Source organism: Penicillium angulare (assembly GCF_028827245.1).
Source record: "Penicillium angulare strain IBT 27051 chromosome Unknown utg000001l_segment0_segment0, whole genome shotgun sequence".
NCBI lineage: Eukaryota > Fungi > Ascomycota > Eurotiomycetes > Eurotiales > Aspergillaceae > Penicillium > Penicillium angulare.
Genome location: NW_026623160.1, coordinates 3,365,201 through 3,388,147, shown reverse-complemented (window position 1 = coordinate 3,388,147; position 22,947 = coordinate 3,365,201). Strand labels below are relative to the sequence as shown.

At 46.1% G+C, this 22,947-nt stretch overlaps 9 protein-coding genes across 9 annotated transcripts; 5 read left to right on the top strand and 4 right to left on the bottom strand.

Annotated features, from left to right (window-relative positions):
• Window positions 1-280: 280 nt before the first annotated feature.
• N7478_001188 (kinase domain-containing protein) lies at window positions 281-1,271 on the top strand (the record flags this gene model as incomplete). The annotated part of the gene is made up of 3 exons (XM_056917403.1): window positions 281-315; window positions 338-500; window positions 558-1,271. The coding sequence occupies 3 exons, from the start codon at window positions 281-283 to the stop codon at window positions 1,269-1,271; spliced, it is 912 nt and encodes a 303-aa protein (XP_056785283.1).
• A 263-nt stretch (window positions 1,272-1,534) lies between these two features.
• Window positions 1,535-3,062, bottom strand: N7478_001187 (heme-dependent oxidative N-demethylase family protein; the record flags this gene model as incomplete). Its single annotated transcript, XM_056917402.1, has 5 exons — window positions 1,535-2,300; window positions 2,371-2,494; window positions 2,566-2,618; window positions 2,682-2,784; window positions 2,840-3,062. The coding sequence occupies 5 exons, from the start codon at window positions 3,060-3,062 to the stop codon at window positions 1,535-1,537; spliced, it is 1,269 nt and encodes a 422-aa protein (XP_056785282.1).
• An 875-nt stretch (window positions 3,063-3,937) lies between these two features.
• Window positions 3,938-5,846, bottom strand: N7478_001186 (dolichyl-P-Man:Man(6)GlcNAc(2)-PP-dolichol alpha-1,2-mannosyltransferase; the record flags this gene model as incomplete). Its single annotated transcript, XM_056917401.1, has 3 exons — window positions 3,938-4,195; window positions 4,260-5,727; window positions 5,788-5,846. 3 exons carry the CDS (start codon window positions 5,844-5,846, stop codon window positions 3,938-3,940), a joined length of 1,785 nt encoding a protein of 594 aa, XP_056785281.1.
• Window positions 5,847-6,065: 219 nt separating this feature from the next.
• Window positions 6,066-8,054, top strand: N7478_001185 (RNA-binding snoRNP assembly protein NAF1; the record flags this gene model as incomplete). The annotated part of the gene is made up of 1 exon (XM_056917400.1): window positions 6,066-8,054. The coding sequence occupies one exon, from the start codon at window positions 6,066-6,068 to the stop codon at window positions 8,052-8,054; it is 1,989 nt and encodes a 662-aa protein (XP_056785280.1).
• A 285-nt stretch (window positions 8,055-8,339) lies between these two features.
• On the bottom strand, window positions 8,340-10,076 carry N7478_001184 (U4/U6-U5 snRNP complex subunit PRP3; the record flags this gene model as incomplete). The annotated part of the gene is made up of 1 exon (XM_056917399.1): window positions 8,340-10,076. The coding sequence occupies one exon, from the start codon at window positions 10,074-10,076 to the stop codon at window positions 8,340-8,342; it is 1,737 nt and encodes a 578-aa protein (XP_056785279.1).
• A 297-nt stretch (window positions 10,077-10,373) lies between these two features.
• Window positions 10,374-15,609, top strand: N7478_001183 (DNA-directed RNA polymerase I core subunit RPA190; the record flags this gene model as incomplete). Its single annotated transcript, XM_056917398.1, has 4 exons — window positions 10,374-10,558; window positions 10,637-11,131; window positions 11,192-13,922; window positions 13,987-15,609. The coding sequence occupies 4 exons, from the start codon at window positions 10,374-10,376 to the stop codon at window positions 15,607-15,609; spliced, it is 5,034 nt and encodes a 1,677-aa protein (XP_056785278.1).
• Window positions 15,610-16,040: 431 nt separating this feature from the next.
• On the bottom strand, window positions 16,041-17,882 carry N7478_001182 (uncharacterized protein; the record flags this gene model as incomplete). Its single annotated transcript, XM_056917397.1, has 1 exon — window positions 16,041-17,882. One exon carries the CDS (start codon window positions 17,880-17,882, stop codon window positions 16,041-16,043), a length of 1,842 nt encoding a protein of 613 aa, XP_056785277.1.
• Window positions 17,883-18,588: 706 nt separating this feature from the next.
• Window positions 18,589-19,760, top strand: N7478_001181 (CAZyme family GT8; the record flags this gene model as incomplete). The annotated part of the gene is made up of 4 exons (XM_056917396.1): window positions 18,589-18,982; window positions 19,038-19,132; window positions 19,181-19,546; window positions 19,620-19,760. Coding segments are annotated over 4 exons (996 nt in total), but the record flags the coding sequence as incomplete, so codon positions are not given.
• Window positions 19,761-20,367: 607 nt separating this feature from the next.
• N7478_001180 (uncharacterized protein) lies at window positions 20,368-20,556 on the top strand (the record flags this gene model as incomplete). Its single annotated transcript, XM_056917395.1, has 1 exon — window positions 20,368-20,556. The coding sequence occupies one exon, from the start codon at window positions 20,368-20,370 to the stop codon at window positions 20,554-20,556; it is 189 nt and encodes a 62-aa protein (XP_056785275.1).
• Window positions 20,557-22,947: the final 2,391 nt, after the last annotated feature.

The window sequence follows — 22,947 nt, the reverse complement described above, 5'->3', positions numbered from 1 at the left end:
ACCGTTGATTCTCATTGGTTTAAGCTGTTCTAAATGTCCTAGCTCGATCATTTTCATCTTCAAATCTTAAAGATTGAATGTTCAGTGCCCAGGTGTGAAAAAAAAAATGTTGAGGTTGAGTGATAATGATGTGAAGATATATAAACTTCGGGTAGTTTCACATACTGTATCTCGAGATTTTCACCCAGGGTTTTTTGGGGAGGGGGAAACGTCAGGCCCCATGACTGATAGTGACTTTGAAAAATTGACAAATTGATTCCATACAATACTCATTTTAAACATGGAACTTCAAATTCAACTTAAACTCGAAGCGAAGTAGGTACATAGTTCTATCAAGTTGCGACTTTCACCTGGCACGTGATTGCATTTTGCGCGTGTTTGTTGTTCTCCCCGCTGTCAACGACGCGCCATTAGCACAACTTGAAGTGCAAGTGTCAGGTTCCAAGATTCAAAATGGTGTCCGTTTCTCCGCCTGGGAAAAGCGATTTCCTTTTCAAACGGTATCTAGGAATCTCTCGTCTACCTGGCACAGTATTGTTTGACAGCTTACCAAATAGCATAACGAACAAACCAAGTCCGTTGACGACCAATTGGACGATGCTAGGCCCAAAGTGGATTACAAATTCATGAGAAATGCCCAAGGCGAACTTATATCAGGAGGCGTAACTGGAATAGTGGAACTAATTGAGAATGGCACTGCACTTAAAACACCATATCCTGGTCCGGAGATGGACCTTCATATCCGGGATATTGCCAAAGAGGCCGACATTTATCATCGTATTGGCCCACATAAGCGGCTGGCTCGGATGCTTGATCATCCCGACGAAGGCCTTGTGCTTGAATTCATGAGAAACGGCGATCTTAAAACGTATCTCCAGTCGAAAAGCTCAATACCCATAGACCTCAAAGTAAAGTGGGCATATCAGGTTGCGGAAGCAGTCGACCTTCTGCATAAGAATGATGTCATTCACTGTGACATCAAGCCGCGGAACACATTACTGGATACGTGTTTTGACACTAAGATCATTGACTTCTCCGGTTCCTCCTTAGATGGTTCAAGGCCAACATCGGGTGAAAGCACGCGCTTTTTTCTGCCACGACATTGGAAAGATCCCTCGACAGTGGCGACAGATCTTTTCGCGCTAGGATCAACTATTTACGAGGCTTTTTACGCTACCAGTCCATATAGAGACATCGCTAGTGACGAAGTTGAGAGGCTTTATAACAAAATGAGTTCCTTGGTATATCAAACGAACCATGGGGACCGATAATCAGACGATGTTGGCTATCTCGATTTGATTCAGCGGCGAATGTGCAGAGTGCGATCGGGGATATCATATGTCAAGGTTAGGGTGCATTCTACTTTGCTTTGTAGGCTTAAAAGCTGTCAGTATACGAAAGGGAGAGAAATCCGGAAAGGGACCTCTTAGCATCCAAAACTTTGTAGTGCATATCACAGTTGAGAAAAGACGTATAACAGTAAAAAAATCACCCCGAAAGATCATGGTTCTCATAATAATCTAACCTTGGAACACTATAATGGATAACTTCGCACTTCATCCTCTCCCTCAACATCTAATCCAGCAGCAAGCTGCTCAGCATGCTTGTTATCCAAATATTCCAACAAAACCTCCTCATACTTCTCTTTCCCTTTATACCTCGAGACATCATCACCCCAACTACGAATCGCAGATGCCAACCGCCCAGGTACATAAGGCTCCTTAACAATCTCCGTGATGGGCTCGAAATACGTCCTAATGGTGAAAAGTACCGCACCAGATCGCGGTAACCGCCGCAGAGACTGTCTCTCCGACCGAAAGAAATGATGTTCGATTGCCCGATTCTTCTCCGCCGTATTCCACGATACTTCCTCCGCATCCTCGGATCCTATACTAGGCGACCATGCCAACTCATCGTCCACCTGAATGAAATAGTTGTTACGGAGCACAGGCTCTTCAGGCCGCAGACGACGGAAGAAGTTCATCATTCCTTTTTGAAGCTTTTCGCGGAATTGAGGGACATCGCCAGATGTATGGATTTCCGATAGTGGCATTCCGAATTTGTCGCTTAGTCGCCAGAATCCTGCTAGAAGAATTGCTCCGGCAAGGAGGTAATATTCTCCATCGGGCTTTTCGATCATGAGGGCTAAATCATCTTGAACTAAACGGGCTGCTATCGCCATTGGATCTTCTGAGAGGGGGCGCTGAGTTATATCGAATGTCTCATTGGTAACAGTATTCGTTATTCCCGTTGATGTCTTTTGAAACATGGTTGGGTATCGCTCAGGTAGGTACTCGCATCTTTCATTTTGATGTTAGAAGGGATATTGGCCCCTTGAATCTTGGGATATTGTGGTTTTACGATGCTTACAGCTCTTCTAATAATTCGATCGCGCCGTCCATTGCGTCTGGAGCTGTGCCGTAGCATTTTTCACCGCGCTCGGCGATGCGCTTAGCCTTGTCGGCGTGGTATTTGAGATAATGATTGTCGAGCTCTGTGGTTTAGAATAGCGTTTCATTAGTTTGGGTTTCTACAAAGGTCTGATCGTTGGTGTCGGCTTCTTACCAATCCATTCATCCCATTTCAAGCTCCTCAATCCTAAAGTAACAAAGTATTTCCTGCCAAAATTTATCAGCAAGTGAACAAAGTGATGTCTTCTTTAGTACTTTGTGTAAACTTACGGGCCATATCGAAACGGGCGATATGGGATTGGCTTGGAAGTATGTACATTCCAGTCAAGTAACGGCGTAGCCGTTGGTCTCTTGAAATCAGATGGTGTCCATTCTATGCATAGGACGGTTAAACACTTAGAACAATCAATAGGGTGGAGCTTGCATACCACCTAAAGTCCTTTGGATCTTCTCCCTGAATCCTGGTCGTGGAGCAGGCTTCTCTAGATCAGGAGTAGATGGTCGGGATATTTGTTTCGATGAAGTCCATTTTTGGACGATTAAAGTGACGATATAAGCGCAAATATTTAAAAAGAGAAAAGCGCCGACAAGGTCTTTGCTCGGTGCCATTGAGGGTATGACCCCTCGGAGGGACTCTGTGTCGATTATCATGACGTATGGAGGCTATATCTCCGTGGTACAACGTAGTATTGTCAGTCGCTTAAAGGTCTATGACTTCAAGTTGGTAATTCCATGAACACTTAAAGTACTCGAGGATTTCAAGCTCTGAAGGAGCTAGCAGGCCGAAATTTGCCGATAGATAAGAAGATACGTGAATAATGGAAATCTAGGTTGACATTACTATATAGGGATTGATAAAATTGGAATTACAAGTCTAAGTAGGGGAAAAGGAAATCCTGCTAGCGAGACCTGTACAAAGTTAGTATCGAGGCGATAGCGTCAGTTTTCCTCTAAGGGATACCATTCCTGTTAGTCCGATGCGAATGAACCCCTTATCTCTAACGATTAACGTCATGTATCGTTCCTCTTCAATAGGTGCGCGTATGCGATCCCGGGTATTGAAAGAGGGGGGACCAGGATGTCATTCGCTGACCTCTGTTTTTGGCCGTCGCATCCGGCCCTGCATGTGGCCTGTTGTTGGACAGATATTGTTATGTGTCTGTTGAGAATTAGTTATTTAGGGGTGAGGGGTTGCTTATCATTGACGTCCAAGGTGGGTGAATTTATGGAGGGATTTCTTTTCCTGATTAGGCAAAGCGAGTCTTGGAATTAACCTTGTACCCCGGATTTACGTGAGCGGGGCGTGGGAATGTTACATATAGGGTAGAGTCTGGGATCCACGGGGAACAAATGAGAAAGGTTGATTTTGATAAATTATCAACACATTCACTATTCTTTTTATTAGATTTCTGTTAAATTTCGCAGCATATTCTTCTAAATTTTATATAATTATTAGATCAGATAATCTTGGGAAGTCAAGGATATCGATGAGTGACTTCGCGATACGTGACTGGCGTTCAAACTGTTTAGATGACACCGCTCGTGGCTTGGCGTTGAAGTAGACAGTATCGGCCCCATTTGCGCTGGAATTGTTCAGGAATAAAGGGGAGATCAGGAACCCAGATCAAACGGCCTAGCAGTCCAGTCTGTGCTGTGTCTAAGAAACTTGCACATGAAAGGGCTTTCCATTCGTTATCGTCGAGTACATAGTGAGGTTCTAGCTCAGTAGCTTCGCGACCTGGGAAGTACGAGTCGATCAAGAATGAACACTCAGAAACATCGACCTATAGAATCGGTTAGAATGGGATAACGGGCAAAAAGACACCGTGAGAAGTTTTCAAAACTCACATATTTGCTTGGATCTTCTATATTAAGATCGTTCATGCCAGATGGGATTTGTGAAGCTCCCTCTAGACGGCCGAGATGACTTATCGACTCTGGAAATTCACCCGGCAGCAGACCTCGGAACTCGCTTCGGATAAATTTGGCGCGCATATCCTGTGGGAGGAAGTATGACGATGGGAATCGATACCATTCCTTGCCAATGCAAACGGAGCTCCCTGTCTGAGCTACGTCCATTTGCTGCAATGGGTCAAAAACCTTCAATGGTGCATTGTATGCTGTCACCATTCCCAGAATACGTAGCATGCCTGCATTGACCGCCAAAATGACGACGGACAAACTTGCTATAAGCTTGAGCTTGGTCGGGATACGACCAACGATTTCCTTTGGATTACTGGACCCCAGATAGGTGAGAATCAGATGAAAAGAGAGGGCCGCATTTAGGGCAAGGAACGGGTATGCGGGGTACATGAAGCGCTCCTCCTTGTGAGCCTGAGCTGTAAAGATTCCGAACCACATATAAAATGGAGAGGCGAGGATGATTGATCGCACAAACTTCTGGACAGACGAAGGTTGGGAACTGAAAATAACTTGAAGTAGTAGCAGAGGAGCAGTTAGAATAGCAAGTATGAACCAAACATTGAAGTTCAGAAGGAGGTTTCGGATATAGAAGGTCCAAGGTTCGACACCAAAGATATCGGGACCTTTGCCCTGGCCTCCAAATACGTTGTATGCCACTATGTTCCAAGGGACAAGGACAAGCTTGCGGAAAAAAGCGTAGTCGACTGCGATTTCAAGTGCCGCAATGCCTAGACATCTGATAGCGCCGTCGAATACAGCCAGCGAAAATGAGCCCAAAGACCCAGAAAAGACTGCAATGATGGCTTCTTCGGCAATAAGTGGCAGGATCAGAGCGCCAGCAAATGGCCAGCCTACAATTGCACCAAAAGCAAACCACATAATGCCCTGGGCGATCTTAGGTCCTCCCTTTTGTAAATCTAAGAAGGCAGCCAGTCCAAGCGTTGAAGTGTACATGGTAAAAGTGGACGGGAGGAAAGCAGCTGAAGCGTGGAAGATGCCAGGGCTAAAGATGATAATTGTAATGAAGACGAGGCCCATACGGGGATTGATAGATCGGCTGATTGACGAATAGAGTCTGGTCTGACAGGCGGCGCAAAGTACAGCTAGGAATACACGGATGAAGTAGAACTCCGCCGTTTTGGAGTTGACGAATAATGAGCCTAGTTTTCCAACCGCGGCGTGAAGCGACACGTAGAGCCAGCTCCGGATTGAGTAGACAGGCGAATATTCCCATGTTTGAAGGCCATATCCATGCTGCACGTAGTGTGCTGGCTCCCAGAAGTTGAAAATCTCATCGCAGTCTTGAATCGGGGCAAAGAATGCGGCGAGCCCATTTGCGAAGAGGCATACGTAGAGTGTGACATTTAACGGAAGGTAGAACGTTGGTGGCGGACTGTACATGGCATTGTTAGGTCACATTACAAGTCAATCAAACACGGGATTAAGCACTTACCGATTTTTTGATCGTGGAGTCCGAGCTTCTCCAGAACTAGAGGCATTTCCCCCAGCCATGATTGCGGTGATGAGGATGTGTTCATGTTGAATCCCGCCGTCTTCTGCACTGGAGCTAAGATAAGCGCGATAAGGTAGAGTGGGGCTTCTCCGGTGACCGCGACGGCAACTTGCGCAGATCTGTAAAAAAAAGTTGCGGCGACTTTTTTTTCATGAGAAGTTGTTTTAAGTTGCAGCAGATTTTGAAATTTTGTTTGTTATTTAATTACTTGGTCAAATATGAGCGACCAGATCAATCTCCCCGTTGAGTCTGCGGGTGCCACTGAAGGTCCCCCCTCGAAACGACCCTGCACCATCGATACGCCGCCTATCGCAGACACACCAGACAATGGTAGTGATTTCTACGACACGCCCTTGAACGCTGACACACCGGTGACCACTGCGATTACTGAAGACATACCCACGACGGAGCCTTCGGTCTCTTCAACCAGTATGCCTATGATCCCAGGATTAGGCCTCGTCAACGGACCAAACGATCAACCCTCGAACCCTGTGCAGTACACATTGGCAGCAGAAGTCGAACAAGAGTCGGATAATGTTGCTGGCGAGGCGATTAAGACCGAGGAAAATGACACTTCTATGCAAGATGGAGAAAATGAGACTGCGGTCAACCCGGAAGCAGTGAATCAGGTGCACAGCGAAGCAATGGAAGTCGACCAGAAGCCCGAGCCCACCACCACCACCACCGAAAATGCGACCGAGGTCCCCCAGGGACAGCCTGAAACCGCCCAAGAAGATGGGGAAGAGGAGCATCCTGAGTGGGAAGTTGACTCTTCACCATACGAGTCATCCTCGGACAGCTCGAGCTCTTCCGATTCCGATGATAGCGACGACGAAGATTACCCCATCCTTAGTCCCGAAGAACAAGCTCGCATTCTTATGCTTGCTGAGGGCGGCTCCGACGATGAGGGTGACAAGGGCAAATCTGGAGCTCAAATTCGATCGACCAACGAGGTGGCGGAAGAGGTTTTGCCCGTCCCGGAAGTCACTATTACACCGGAGATGAAAATTGTTTACCTTGGCAAAGTCCAAGCAGCCATTGACAACGCCGTTCTTGTTGAGGCGAACACATCTGGAGAGTACCAAGTTCTCGAGTCGGGTTCTTTGCTCTGTTCTGAGGACCGCAAGGTTTTGGGTGTTGTATCGGAAACACTTGGTCGAGTGGAGCACCCCTTGTACACTCTCATGTATGCAACCGGGGAAGAAGTGAAAGAGAAGGGCTTGGTTAAAGATATGCCTGTTTATTACGTTGAAAAACACTCTACATTTGTCTTTACCCAGCCCCTCAAGGGCTTGAAGGGTAGCGACGCATCGAACTTCCACGATGAAGAGATCGCTGAAGAGGAGATGGAGTTCTCTGATGACGAAGCCGAGGCTGAGTATCGAAAGAAACAGAAACAGAAGCGACAAGAGAGAAAGGACGCTAAGGATGGTGGAAAATCCAAGAGAGGACAACCCGGGCCATCAAAGTTGAGCCACAGCGAACTCAACTACGACGAGGAAGGACCCGAGGGATATACACCCCTTGCTCGCCCGAAGAATTTGCACGAGATGATGGGTACGCGCGAGGCTCCTATGGAGGGCGGCGAGCGGGGACCAAGCTTCCGTGGAAGCAGAGGCCGAGGACGAGGCACTGAGCGCGGCCGGGGTGGTCGTGGCAGAGGAAGTGGTGGACGAGGAGGCTATGGTGACCGAGACCAAGAGCGCCGACCTGCCCATCAACAGGGCGGCGACTCTCAATATGCACAAGGTCACTCAGCGCCTCAAACTCAACAACCAGCTACCTACGGTATGCCAACATACCCGCAACAACAGCCTGCTTATGGTATGCCCCAGCCTTTCCCTGGCTACCAACAATATCCTCAGCAGTATGCGCCACAGCAACAGCCGCAAAATCCCCAGGGCGGAGCCCCAGCACCCTTTCCCTTCCAGTTTCCCTTCCAGCCTGGCTTCCCACAGCAAAGCCCTTTCCAAACCATTCCTCAAGGCGCGCATATCAACCCTCTATTCCTGGCAGCATTGCAACAGCAACAGCAGCAGCAGCAGCAGCAGCAGTACCAGCAGCCTCAGCAGCAATACCAACAGCCCCAGCAACCTCCTGCACAGGGCCAACCACCGAACCCATCTATGAACTTTGAGCAGGTCAAAGCCCAGCTGGATCTGCTGCGCAACCTGAATAACGGCAACCAGGGTCCTCCCCCTTCTTAATCTTGCTTTATGATATTTGCTATCTGCGCTCACCTTGACTGTTCGGTGATATGATCTTGATATTAAGAAAAATTTGCATCAGGAGCGGGGTCATTGAGTCTTTTAATTTGGGTTTAGTGTTAAAAGTTATTTATTTATAGTTCTGCTGAGTTTCCCGGCCATAGCTCACTGTATTGATAGGATAGAGTACATATTCATTCGTAAATAAAGATTTATGATTCACACATGGTTGATGAAAGGCAGAATAAAACAAGGACATCGAGGTTTTGTCCATAGCTATGATTCTTAAAATTCGGCAGGTTTGTGGCTCTTGGCCAATGTCCAAAAATTTTCCATCTTGGAACGGGTTAAAACCTCTTTAGCCGCCGAGTCGGAGTCGCAGACTCTTGCACCCAGCCACCTCCTGAAGGCACGCGTTTTGGCTTGACCCTCCCAAAGAAGAACACAAGAGTTATGACTGAAATCTCGTGGTTCACCCTTCTCATCCTCTGTAGACAACCACAATGGTTGACTTTCGCGGTTGGGATCCGATGTAGTCGGGCCTGGATTCTCAGTCCAATCGATACGGTTGACCATTAGCTTCCGATAATTGTTGACGGAGTGCTTTCCACCCTCGACAATTACCAGGTTTAACTTGGGATGCACGACGCAAATGCCGGTCAATCGATTCTGTTCCGCATTTTTGCTGATCTTAAAGCGATTTCGTCCACTCGCAAGACTATCGATCCGGTAGACAGATATATAGATACCTAGCTCGGCATCCTTCTCTTGCTGATTTTCTAATTTCTCGCGCCGTTGCTCCTTGGTCAACTTCCTTTCTTCGTTCATGATTTCGTGTTGTTCTTTGCGATCCGCAATTTCTCTGGTCACACGGGCCTCGACAGCCGTGGGGTCTTTGACTGCCTGTTCTCCCAAAACACGCATCAAATTGGACTTCTTGACCTTGGGTGGTGGCGCCGGCTCGAGACCTAATCGAATCTTCGCTTGTTGTTCCTTCAAGTCTGCCATACGGCGCTGTCGACGAATCTTTGCTTGCTCCTTCGGTGTCAGATGCATTGGCTTCTGAGCAGGAAGATGCTTCTCTTGCGGGGGCTCGAGTAGGATTGGATGTTGAACATAGCGGGTAATTATGGAGTCGGCAGAGTCGATTTTCAAATTCCTCGGGTCATCAATCGCAGCATAATCAGGCCCATTGATCAACCCCTCATCCCACCATTCCACAGCTGGGGGAGCCGGCACAAGGTATGATTTTTCCACTTCCATGTCTTCGTCGATACCTGCTTGCCGGGCTCGCTCGGCAATCCGCTTTTTCATGTCCTCCAGTTGTGCCTGACGGCGCAAAGCGGCCGCTTGTTGAACATATTTGCCCTTCTGGTTGAAAACGAGCTGCCGAGAGTTACGAGGCTTCGCGACAGTTGCCTTCGGCCCAAGACTGGGGTCAAAGTACGGGTTGTTCCTGATTTCTTCAATAGACGGACCGGATAGGTCAAGTTGTTTGCCACGTCCGATTGGTTTGCCCTTGCCTTGTTGACGGCCTTTGGCTCCGCGATATTCAGGCTTGGTGTCCGAAAGTAGTGCTGGGTGAAGGCCTACATCAAGACCGCCACGGGCTTTCGAGAGACCTTCGTCGTCGAACGCTTGAGGCTGTGTGTAGGTCGCTGGAGGGGCTTCTGGCCTTTGAGGAGGTGCGTTTGCCCTGGCGGTGGCCGCCGCTACCCTGGCCTTCATCTGTTCGAGTCTAGAAAGTGCCGGGGTTGATGTCGATGGCCCAGGACTTGGACTGGACTCCGTCGGACGCACGGGAGGCGTCGCGCCGCTACGAGCAGCTTGCAAACGAGCGCGAACAGCCTCAGCTTTTGCTCGGGCTTCAGCGACCATCTTTTCGATATCGACCTTGCCCGCGGGCGCGCCCCCTTGACCTGGTATAGGGGACCCATTGTTGGAACGGGTTCTTTTCTGAGAGTTGCTGTTCTCATCCTCGGGGTGAGAACGCTTCAGCGCATTGCCTGAAGAGTCCGCCATGACTATTTGCGAGGACGGGACTCCCGCGTAGCCGTGAGCCTGGAGGTGGAACAGACGTAGAGAAAAAAGTGGTAGAAGGAAAACACAAAGCTGGCGGTTGAGCTAAGATCAATTGAGGCAAGCACCAGATCCACGGTCGGAACGGCCCAAAACGGGAATAGGCGGTAGAGTGGGGCAGAAAAAAAAAGTTGCTTCGAGGTTTCAATTCTTCCGCAGTAGAAGTATTTGAAGACTGATCCTTCAAGACGATCTTGCACCGCCAGCGTTTTCTGTTGCTCCACTGAGCTACAGGGCACAATGGCGAGCTTCTCCCGTCCAGTCGCCTCGAGCATTGCCGGGGTTGGCTTTACCGTCTATTCCGATGAAGAGATCAAAAAGCTATCGGTGAAAAGAATTCACAATACCCCGACATTGGATTCTTTCAACAATCCAGTTCCTGGTGGTCTCTATGACCCTGCGATGGGCGCTTGGGGTGATCATGTGTAAGTCAGCAACGTTTTGAACAGTGCTGGTATATATTCCTCTCAGTTCAAATCTAACTCGAAACTTTTGAATATCAGTTGTACTACATGTCGTCAGAATTCTTGGTCATGCACTGGCCATGCTGGTCACATTGAACTTCCGGTTCCCCTCTACAATGTCACTTTCTTCGATCACATCTATCGCCTTCTTCGCGCGCAGTGTGTATACTGTCATCGCCTGCAGATGTCTCGTGCGCATGTTAACATGTATACCTGCAAGCTGCGCCTCTTGCAGTATGGACTTCTTGATGAAGTAGCCATCGTTGATGCCATGGGGACGAACAAAGGAGGCTCATCCAAGGCTGCTAAGGGCAATGGTGACGACTCTGAAGACGACGAGGATGACATTGACAGTATCATGGACAAGCGGACTGACTACGTTGAACTGTCTATCCGGGAGGCCAAAAAAGATGGGAGACTCAGCGGCTTAATGGCAGGCGGAAAGAACCCCATTGCCGCAGAGCAAAGGCGAGAGTTGGTCAAAACCTTCCTCAAGGATATCAACAGCTACAAGAAATGTACTAACTGCAGCGGGTATGTCAAAAGACCATTCCATGCTTCTATCCTACTCATCGGCTAACATATAAAACCAAGTATCTCTCCCTCGTACCGAAAAGATCGTTATAACAAGATCTTCAAGAAAGCTCTCCCTGAAAAGTCGAAACAAGCCATGTTGAATGGCGGATTCCAGGCCCCCAACGCCCTTATGCTTCTTGATTCTGACAAGGCAAACTCAAAGACGAACGGTACTCGCTCTGGAAGTGAAGCCTCAGAAACACATGGAGCCGAGGAAGAAATTCGCCGTGGCGCTGCTACCGCTCAAAAGTCTACTTTTGGCCAAGAGTTCATGACCTCTGCGGAGGTTTATAGCTGCTTGAAACTACTTTTCGCGAAGGATAGTGAAGTCTTACAGCTTGTCTACAATTCCCAGCCTGTTCCGAAGGGGGCAACCGTGGTTAATGCCGACATGTTCTTTATTAGAAGCCTTCTCGTTCCGCCAAACAAGTACCGCCCAGCTGCTGCACAGGGCGCAGGCGCGGTCATGGAAGCGCAACAAAATACCATTTTCAATGCCATTCTTAAGCGATGCGATACCGTCAACCAAATCAGCAAGGAAATCCAGAACCAGACCGAAAATGAAAGCATTCGTATCCGAAACTACAGTGATTTGCTTCAAACCATCGTTACACTTCAGGACGATGTCAACGGTCTGATCGATAAGGAACGGACCTCTGTGACTGGTTCAGCTGTTGTATCTTTACCTAATGGTGTCAAACAACTTCTTGAAAAGAAGGAGGGTTTGTTCCGAAAGAACATGATGGGAAAGCGTGTCAACTTCGCTGCCCGTAGTGTCATTTCGCCTGATCCGAACCTTGAGACGAACGAGATTGGTGTGCCTCTTGTGTTCGCTAAGAAGCTGACCTTCCCCGAACCCGTCACCCAACACAATTTTTGGGAATTGAAGGAGGCTGTGATTAATGGCCCTGACAAGTACCCGGGTGCTGCCGCAATCGAGAATGAGAATGGACAAGTTGTGAACCTGAAGTTCAAGAGCTTGGATGAACGTACGGCCCTTGCTAATCAGCTTCTGGCACCATCCAATTGGCGTCTGAAGGGATCACGGAACAAGAAGGTGTACCGCCATCTCACCACCGGCGATTATGTCTTGATGAACCGTCAACCCACCCTTCACAAACCGTCTATCATGGGCCACAAAGCTCGTGTCCTTCCAAATGAGCGGACTATTCGCATGCACTACGCCAACTGTAATACTTACAACGCTGATTTCGACGGTGACGAAATGAACATGCATTTCCCACAAAATGAGCTTGCTCAAGCAGAAGCTCGGATGTTAGCCGATGCTGACCACCAGTACTTGGTTGCCACCTCCGGTAAACCTCTGCGAGGTCTTATTCAAGATCATATTTCCATGGGAACGTGGCTCACTTGTCGGGATAGCTTTTTCGACGAGGAAGATTATCATCAACTTCTTTACAGTTGTCTGAGGCCCGAAAACTCACACATTGTCAGTGATCGAATTGAACTTGTGGAGCCCGCTTTTGTCAAGCCCAAGTACTTGTGGACAGGAAAACAGTTGATTACCACAATTCTGAAGAACATCAAGCCCCCACAGCGTGCTGGACTTACCCTCAAGGGCAAATCCTCGACTCCTGCCAACCGTTGGGGGGAGGGCAGTGAGGAAGGCGATGTTATCTTCAAAGATGGAGAGTTCTTGTGCGGTATTCTTGACAAGAAGCAGCTTGGTCCAACTGCTGGTGGTCTTATCGATGCTGTCCATGAGATTTATGGCCATACCGTTGCTGGAAAGCTCATGAGTATTCTTGGTCGTCTTCTCACCAGATTCTTGAACATGCGAGCATTCACTTGTGGTATTGATGATCTCCGATTGACTAAAGAGGGTGATCGTATGCGCAAAGAGAAGCTGAGCACAGCAGCCCAAATGGGTCGCGAAGTTGCACTGAAATACGTCACGCTGGACAAGACAGCGGAGAAGGATGATACCGAATTAAATCGCCGGCTGGAGGACGTGCTCCGTGACGATGACAAGCAAAGTGGACTGGATAGCGTCTCTAACTCTCGGTCCGCTCAACTCTCTTCGGATATCACCAAGGCCTGTCTCCCTGCCGGTCTTGCTAAGCCCTTCCCGTGGAATCAAATGCAGTCTATGACAATCTCTGGTGCCAAGGGTTCCGGCGTCAATGCCAACCTTATTTCCTGCAACTTGGGACAACAAGTTTTGGAAGGTCGTCGTGTACCGGTCATGATCAGTGGTAAAACTCTTCCATCCTTCCGAGCCTATGAAACTCACCCTATTGCCGGTGGTTATGTCTCTGGTCGTTTCTTGACTGGTATCAAGCCACAGGAGTACTACTTCCACGCCATGGCTGGTCGTGAGGGTTTGATTGATACTGCTGTTAAGACTTCCCGTTCCGGTTACCTGCAGCGTTGTTTGATTAAGGGCATGGAGGGACTGAGAGCCGAATATGACTCCTCCGTTCGTGAAGCGTCGGATGGATCTATTGTTCAGTTCCTGTATGGTGAGGATGGTCTCGATATCACTAAGCAGGTCCATCTTAATGACTTCGGATTCCTTGCGGAGAACTATGAATCTATTCTCGAGCAAGTTCAATCTCACCAATACGCCAATCTGGCAAAGGAGGAGGTCTCCACATGGCATAAGGACGCTATGCGGAAGGTGCGCAAGACCGGAAAGGTTGATGCTATGGACCCTGTTTTGGCCCATTACCCTCCAGGTGGTAACTTGGGCAGTACATCCGAGGCATTTGCCCAGGCACTCAAGAAGGTATGAATAATTCTGACAGCTCTTATTTGAAAACATAAACTAATTACGACGTTCTGGTTTATAGTACACCGACAGCAACCCTGACAACATGTTCAAGGAGAAGAAGAAGGAGCTGGAAGGAATCGAGAAGGTGGTGGATGGGTTCAAGAAGAAGTTCCCTAAGAAGACATTTGATGCTTTAATGAACATGAAGTATATGAAGTCTATCATCGACCCTGGCGAGGCGGTCGGTATCATGGCCGGTCAGTCTGTCGGTGAACCGTCGACACAGATGACATTGAACACTTTCCATTTGGCTGGTCACTCCGCAAAGAACGTCACCCTGGGTATTCCCCGTCTTCGTGAAATTGTCATGACTGCCAGTGCTTCGATTATGACCCCTACCATGACCCTCCTTCTCAACGAAGAAATCCCCAAGGATGACGCTGAGAAGTTTGCTAAGGCTATTAGCAAACTCACTATCGCCGAGGTGGTGGATAAGGTTCAAGTGAGGGAACGAATTGGTGCGGGTGTCGGCCATGCTAGAGCCAAGATTTACGATATTGACATTAATTTCTTCCCTGCTGAGGAGTACGTCAAGGAGTATGCTATCCAGACCAGGGATGTCCAAAACGCCTTGCAGAGCAAATTGATTCCCCGTCTTGTCAAAGTCACAAGAGCGGAGTTGAAGAAGCGAAATGAGGATAAGACTGGAACCAAGTCCTCAACTGCCCAGCCACAGATCGGTGTCTCAGTCGGTAAATCCGCAGACGGCCCTGATGGTACCGAGCGCGCGGCCGAGCAGGCCGAGGACGATAATGAGGATGACGAGGATGACGCCAAGAGATCTCGTGGAACTCACAACAGGAGCAACCAAATCTCCTACGAGGCCCCGGATGATGATGAGCAAAACATCATTAGACAGCAGGACTCTTCGGATGATGAGGAGGAAGAGGAGACTACCAAGACCTCTCAGTCAAAGGGTGATGTAAGCATGAATGACGCCGATGACTCAGACGATGAGGACGACGAAGACAGCAACATCCGAGAGGACGACGTCAAGAGCAAGTTTGAGGAGATCACCAAATTCAAATTCGATCCCAAGAATGGCAACTCGTGCTCCATTCAACTGCAGTATGACATCGAGACACCTAAGCTTCTGCTCCTTCCCCTGGTTGAGGCTGCCGCACACCACGCGGTGATTCAGTCTATCCCTAGCTTGGGTAACTGTGTCTTCGTCGAGGCCGATCCCCTTAAGGGTGAACCCGCCACAGTTCTTACCGAGGGTGTCAATCTGCTCGCTATGCGTGAATACCAGGATGTCATCAAGCCACACTCGATCTACTGTAACTCCATCCATGACATGCTTCATTACTACGGAGTCGAGGCTGCTCGTGCTACTATTGTTCGCGAAATGGATGCCGTTTTCAAGGGTCACAGTATCTCCGTTGATAACCGTCATTTGAACCTGATCGGTGATGTGATGACCCAGTCTGGTGGCTTCAAGGCTTTCTCCCGTAACGGCCTGGTCAAGGACGCTACCTCAGCATTTGCCCGCATGTCCTTCGAAACTACCGTCGGTGCTCTCAAGGAAGCTGTCCTTGAGCGTGATGTCGAAAACCTGAAAGGCCCCAGTGCGCGCATTGTTGTCGGCCGTTCTGGTACTGTTGGAACGGGTGCGTTTGACGTGCTCGCTCCAGTTGCATAGAATGATACAACATTGAAGTGATGTCTCTCACTTGTGTGTTTTATTAATTTGTACATTTCTTTTCTTGAATCCTGTATCCTGTGTCTTTGCGTCATTACGATTGTGATATTTGTCCATTTTGTGCTTTCTTGACGTGTCGATGATCCGGAGTTCTGTTCAGCGGAATCACAAAAGTGCCTACCCCTGTTCATATATGCATATTATCTAGTTAAATAGAATCTTTGAACCTATTACCTGGCTATCGTCTATTTGAAAAAAAGTAATCTGGAGTTTATTTGAAACCTGCCACTACTACTACTACTATATTGCTCCCTTTATTATCGTCTAGTATTTCTTTTAAAGCCATAGACATAACTACCTCCATCAATGTGAGGCGCAGGAATTCTTCTTTCTCCAATGATGAATTGACAACAGCTAAAATATCATCAATTTCATATGAATTTTGGCATTTTCGCGATCGACCACCGTTCAGGCAGCTCAAAGATCTTATTTGGAAAACCATCTCCATGGCCGAGCTCCGCTGCCTGGTCTTTCTCCGAGCCGATCTCATACAAGTAGTGTCCTTTAGACCCTATCTCATACCTTGCCGAATTATTATTTAACTCGTACAACTGTTTCGTCATGGTATCAGGTGCTTCAAGAATCGTCGATTGATATGCCGGTGAGCTCCATTTATCAAATTCGATTGAGTTCGTTTCTTGATTCATGGCCACCTGTCGCTTTCTCTGACGGCAAACATAAAGCCCAAGAATAGTAGCAACTATAATCACCAGGCCTACAGATGCGCCGACACTAATGCTTACTTTTGTAATTGTGGACATACCCTTGTTTGAAGTGTCTTTAGTGCTTGGACGATCAGTCGTAGATGTGTTGTTCGAGGTAGAGTTGTTAGGTATCACGGTCCATTTGCTCTTCCAAGTCTCCTCCCAGCTGCTAGAAGATCCTGAAACCGATTCATCGTCGCTTATCGTGACTGGGTCGGCTATAAATGAGCCACCTGGACCTGGAGCCTGAGCCAAGTACCATTTCTCAGGTCCAAGCCAATTCACGCCAATAAATGCCGCTTGAAGGAAAGCACGTCCAAGAGCAGGTGTACTGTTTGTTGCCATGCAGGGGAAGTATTGGACGGGAGTCTTGACTAGTGGAGCCTCCAGTGTGGGATTCAACAGGGAGAAGGGAACTTTGATCGTAAGGTCTTCATTATTAAGGCCGTTCTTGCTGAATTTGAATCCCAGATAGCCCGGGGAAGCCACGATGCTTTTAAACTGCGGAGAGGTAGTGTTCCAAAAATAGAGGCCGTAGGCTGGCTGGTATGTCACTGGTAATTGTTCGGCAATCGCGTCGCATGAGCTTTGTGGAAGATAAATGTATGGATTGGATGGATCGGCGAGAACAGTGAGGCCGAAATTCAAAGAGGAGTTCTTATGGGCTAAAAGACCCGACTTATTGGAATAATCCCAAGGCGATCCACCCTCTGCCACCCCAATTTCGATATCAAACATTTCAATTGGGAAACTTCCACTTGAGAAAGCTTGAGCAGATACGTCACCAATAACTCTGCTTTGGTCATATCCTCCAAGATATAGCGAGCCTGGAATTCCTAATGCAGCAGAGCCGATATGCATTCCATATGAGTATGATGGAATAGAGTGAACACCACCCTGGTCATATAGATAGCTGTTGACAAATGTCGTGTTGATCTTGATCGAGGCACCGAATGTTTGGTTGATATCTGGGCTCCCAAGAGAAAGGGTTCCAACTTCCAGTGGGTAGTGAACTCCATTGGGGTAAGTTTGCCATGCAGCAGACAACGTAATCAAATCAACGTCCGGAATAGAAGCGCCATCGATGATTACCCAATCTGTTGCGCGGGTTGCTTTAGCATATACAGGAATCGCAGCGGTGTATCCCCAACTTAGGTCAGCCCATGGCCCATATGGAGGCAGTTCGATTGAGTGGTTGTCGTATGTGACAGAAATATCACTGTCGAAGAGACCGGCTTTATCGCCATAACACACAGACGACAGGGTTTTATTGTCGCAAATAGAAGACAATAATATTTCGCTTTCCCAAGATCCCCCAGGGTATAGCGCAATATCCGAGGATGGCACAACGAGGCTCGAGTAGTTACTTCCAATAGATACGGTGACAGCTTGCCACGGTCCATCGGGCCCAAAGCTTTTATTTGACCAAGTCACTTCTCGAGGACGGGAGCAGACGGCGCAATCAAAAAAGCATATTATAAGGAGAACATATTGTTGAAACCCATTCATTGTTAACCTGAAGGATCGTACCTGTCAGCTGTACGCTTGGGAACGTAACTCGGTGGTATACCTTATTCTAACAAATCATGTACTAGGGATTGATTGGGTGACTGGAAAACAAGAGGCGAGTTGTGTGACATAAGATCATGCAGCAAATGGCGGGTGCGATTTCTCAAGCTCTCAAGTAATCAAAGGAGCGTTTTTGTTTGTGTAGTCCTGCCAGTGATGCTGAAATGCAAAATAATACAGAATGCAACTATCACACGAAGGAGGGGACTGTCGACGGTCGGAAATGTCCAAGACCCTATCGTCACCAGAAATAAGACATGATTTAGTCTAATCATATTTTAGGTATAGTGTTCAGGCATTTAAGCGCCTTTGTTCAGGAACAGGTTAATATTATGATGTTCTCGGTATCGTTACTCGGGGGCGGTTCACCAAGGCGATGCGCACGGACTATAACGCCCCACGAGATCGGCAGGATGAATTGCGCAGAACAGCCCACGATTGGCCGCCACATTTACTTAGCGTGTGTCAAGATCATGGCCGGCGCTTAGATGGAATCACACCTCCAAGTCCCTTGAATGCGGCTGAGGACACTTTTTTCTCTTCGCTTCAACTTCAAGTGCGAATATGCATTGAAAAATACACAGAGAACCTTCATGAGCTGGCCCTCTTGAATAAAATCATATACCTGACAACTCGCCGGTCGAAGATGGTCAGAAACTCTCGACAAACTGCCCGCGCTGCGATCTTGGCTATCTTGGTGTTCTTCGGTGTTGCAACATTGTTGAAAATCCCAACCACTTCAAATAGCCAAGGCAGCCCTAGTAATGATCCCAGAGTTCTTTTTGACAAGGAAATCGACTGGTCTCGATTTGCCTACACCCAGTATGCCACGGACCGGTCTTATCTTTGCAACTCACTCATGATATTTGAGGCACTTCATCGCCTTGGGAGTAAAGCCGACCGTGTGATGCTTTTTCCTTCCGAGTTCATGAAATCCGAACATGATAGTTCCAAAGAGAGCATTTTACTTCGATTTGCACGAGATAACTATCAAGTCAAGCTTAAGCCTATCGAAGCCCAGTTGAGAGGAGGCGGCGGCGGTAAGCTATCTAGATCTTCCATTTCTTTTCTTTTATATTCTGATGAATTCTTCAGCGCCATGGTCAAAGAGCTATACAAAGCTGCTTGCTTTCAATGAAACAGACTATGACCGTATTCTAAATCTAGACTCAGATGGGACCCTTTTGCAGGTTTGTAAATCGTTCATGATCATATGACCAGAGGCTAACACCACAAAGCACATGGACGAGTTGTTTCTATCCTCATCTGGCTCAGTCGCCATGCCCCAGGCATACTGGATGGGGCCCGAAAGTTCGGTTTTCACCTCTGGAATTTTGCTAATCGAGCCATCAAAGCACTCTTTTCATCAAATTATGAATCGAATATCCACCGCAGACGGAGATAAATATGATATGGAGATCATGAACGAAATTTACGGCCATAGTTCAATGGTCATACCGCACCGTCCATATATCCTTTTGACGGGGGAATTCCGAAGCAAAAACCATGAAGCATATTTGGGCAATGCGCAGGAGTCCTGGGATGCGAAGACAATCTTCATAGAAACAAAATATCTTCATTTTTCGGATTGGCCACTTCCCAAGGTACGCATCCTTCGCTATTATTTAGAAAAACCTCAGCTTTTGGTCTTTTGCGTATGCTGATATTTTTTTATAGCCATGGGTAGCGCCCCAATCTAATGTTGTGGAAGAAATACAACCTACCTGTGATTTGAATCCAAAAACCAATCGACCGGATGACTGCCGGGGTCGGGATATTTGGCTTGGTATCTACGATGATTTTAAAACCAGGCGTGCTGTACGTATTCCTTTACATTGACCTCGCTCCAAATTCCAGAGCTCTAACATTTATCAGGATATTTGTGGTACTGCTTTGCTAGCAGGAAAGCCAGACCCAGAGTGAACACTTCAAGATGCACATTTACGGCGGTCGATAGCGTTCATCATTAAAAAAGCTCCCTAGTCCTATACTAATATTTACTGCCTAGTATACTACCATCTATACCGTAAGATCTATATAGATAGAAAAGCTAGAAAGATAATTGAAAAGACAAGTAGAGAAATCGATTTTAAGATAGAAGGATTAAAGCTTAATCACCTGGATATGAACTTGGTGGGACTATAGTACCATCCCTCTTTCCAAGGTTGTAGTATATAGTATCTCTCGGGGGTAAGTCTGAAGTAGGTCTTATTTGATTATAGGTATTGTGATTTTCTACCGGCCAAAAACAGGTAAAAATGGATTTTTTTCCTGATGATTGTTATCGGCTGCTGTAGCCTAGAAAAGGGAATCCTAATGTAGGCGGTGGGCATTTAAGTTAGGCGGTGATGTCATTTGCCGGCATTTTTCTTATCCTACCGTCCCTGGAGACCCGCGCTGGACCGCGTCTGTTGACATCCTTACTATGGCGGCCGATTCTGGGCCGAAGCCACTGTATGATCTTGTGCACCGCCATAATGGGTTCCTAGTAAACCCTCTTCAGTGGACCTCTCGCCACGAAATGTTGGCAGTTAATCCTTATCCTGTCAATAAACGTCGCGCTCTGGTCAATATTTTATTCGGCAAGGAACGCGAATTCGCACGCTACAGGTAGCCGTGCCACGTACACTAATCCGGCTACCCCGAATTAGTGTCCCCCACCGTAAAGGAAAATATCACCGTAAGGGAAAAAAATCACCAAATCTTCAATTTTTAACTACATAACAAAAGTATCGTGATAACTAATTACATCACCATTCGCACCAAGAATTTCTATAGATACCATACTATTTTAACCTCTAACAGGACCTTGGGAAGGTGTCTTTGCATCGCGTTTTTTAATCTCTCTTACCACTCGTCTTTCCTCTGCTGCATCTTCTTTCTTACACCACTCAGCAATAGATCGATTTGTATCTTTCACACGTAGAATACCATCATTTTTGAGGTTTAATAATTGTCTTTTAGTAGTTTTTTTAGCCCGCGGGGCTTGAATTTAGGCTATTTTTGCGATTGTAGTTGATACATTCTGGATAGCCTCAACATAAAAATTCATCTCAGTAAGGACTTACTCGAACCTCTGTTTTAATTTAGGGGTAATACCATCCAATTCCATTAGCAGAGCCAGTTTTTGTTAGCGTTTTTGAATATCTTCAATTATCTTTGAAGATATATTTTTAAGACTTAAAGATAATAGATTTTCTAGGGGTAGTAATAGTATATTCCAAAGGTTAATTGATATATTAAGAATCAGAGGAAGTATATCTTCTAGTGGCTTATAAATAATCTTAGCGTTAACTAGATAAATACCTCTTTCCCGGAAGGAATTGTAGTAAACTTACTATATTAAAGCTTTATCTCTAAAGCCTATAAGGTCTTCAAGAAATAAATTTTTATTAGCTATAATACTACTACCCTACTATAAAATAAGGTTATTTTGTTAACGAAAATAGGTCTTATAAGCCAAAAAAGGCTTACTATCTAAAGGTTAAATATAATTAATCTTATTTACTAGAAAGCAAAAAATCTTTATCCTCTTCTGTTCAGTATATATTAAGAATTCTATAGTTAAATAGAAGCTATAGCTATTAAGAAGAAGAATTCTATACTCTCTATATCTTATATAATACTATGTTTCTTAGTCAAATCTTTTAAGCTAAGATACTATAAGTTTATTAATTATATAGCCTTTTTTAGTAGTAGCTATTATTTAATTCTAAGATAAATTAGTATTATACTATAACTCTATTTAATAATATCCTTTAAAGATAATAAATAGTTCTATTCACCAGCTATTAGCTGTAATATACTCAGCGACTATCACTTACTCTCTATATTCTTCACTAGTAAGATAAGGAATTTTTAATTAATAATATATAAAGACTTTCTAGGTTTATCCTTAGCTAAGCTAGAAGCTAGTCTTATTAAAATTATAGATAAGTCTCTTAGATATACTGTTTATAATATTGGCTAATAAATCATACTAATACTATAGGATAGTGATATCTTTATTACTTATTCTCTTTAAATCAATAACTTTCTAATATCTTAGCCTAAAACTATCCTCAGAATTATTATTATCTTTAGAGAACCTTTTTATAAATCGATAGACCTAGTTTTTACTAACTATTTGATCTAGTGTTGTCGATTAAGTAAGACTTATATTTACCTACTATTCTATAATATTTGGTGTCAGTGGAATAAATACATCGTCTAATAACTTGATCTAATGTATTAAAGCAGCTTCCTGCGTATCATTTAAAGCCTTATTCGTAGGTTTTCGTTGGTTTCTAGGCGTTGAATTTTTATGGACGCGAGTCCACAAAACTTTAGGCGAAATCCTATATTCCTCAGTAATACGCGATAAATTTGGCTTTTCAAGGGTAGAGATATATCCAATAGCCTCTTCCATATAATATTCCTTATTTTCATAGAAATCGGCCATAGTTAAGGATGTGAAATTGATGGAATGGGGTGGGTGAAGAGATTTTTTCCCTTACGGTGATATTTTCCTTTACGGTGGGGGACACTAATTCGGGGTAGCCGGATTAGTGTATGTGGCACGGCTACGTGCTACCTACTAAAATATCTCTACCAATGACTGACTAGATTGTGGAATAGAAGAGGATACACTTTCTACTTTCAAGGCCGCCCTGTTCATCGGCCAGAATATATCGTGTTTCACCGTCATGAACAGCCCCCAGATCACATTTACAATCACTCGGCCCTGGTAATCGGGTATGTGCACTACATGTCACGGGCCAATGCCCGGTATAAGGTCACGTGGCACACGTGACCATAACAACCTAACACGTAGAACACCTACTTGGTAATTCTCTCTTTAAGCTTTTTATACACAGTACGTGGCCTAGCTCAATTGAACATAAATTCTACTTTAGCCCTTTACAAATAAAAAGCTTCCAATTGGATATTGTAAAAATCTAAAACCATATACAAATCGTCCCTGAATCAAGAGTGATTCGGCGACGCGACCCCTGAGTAAAAGATG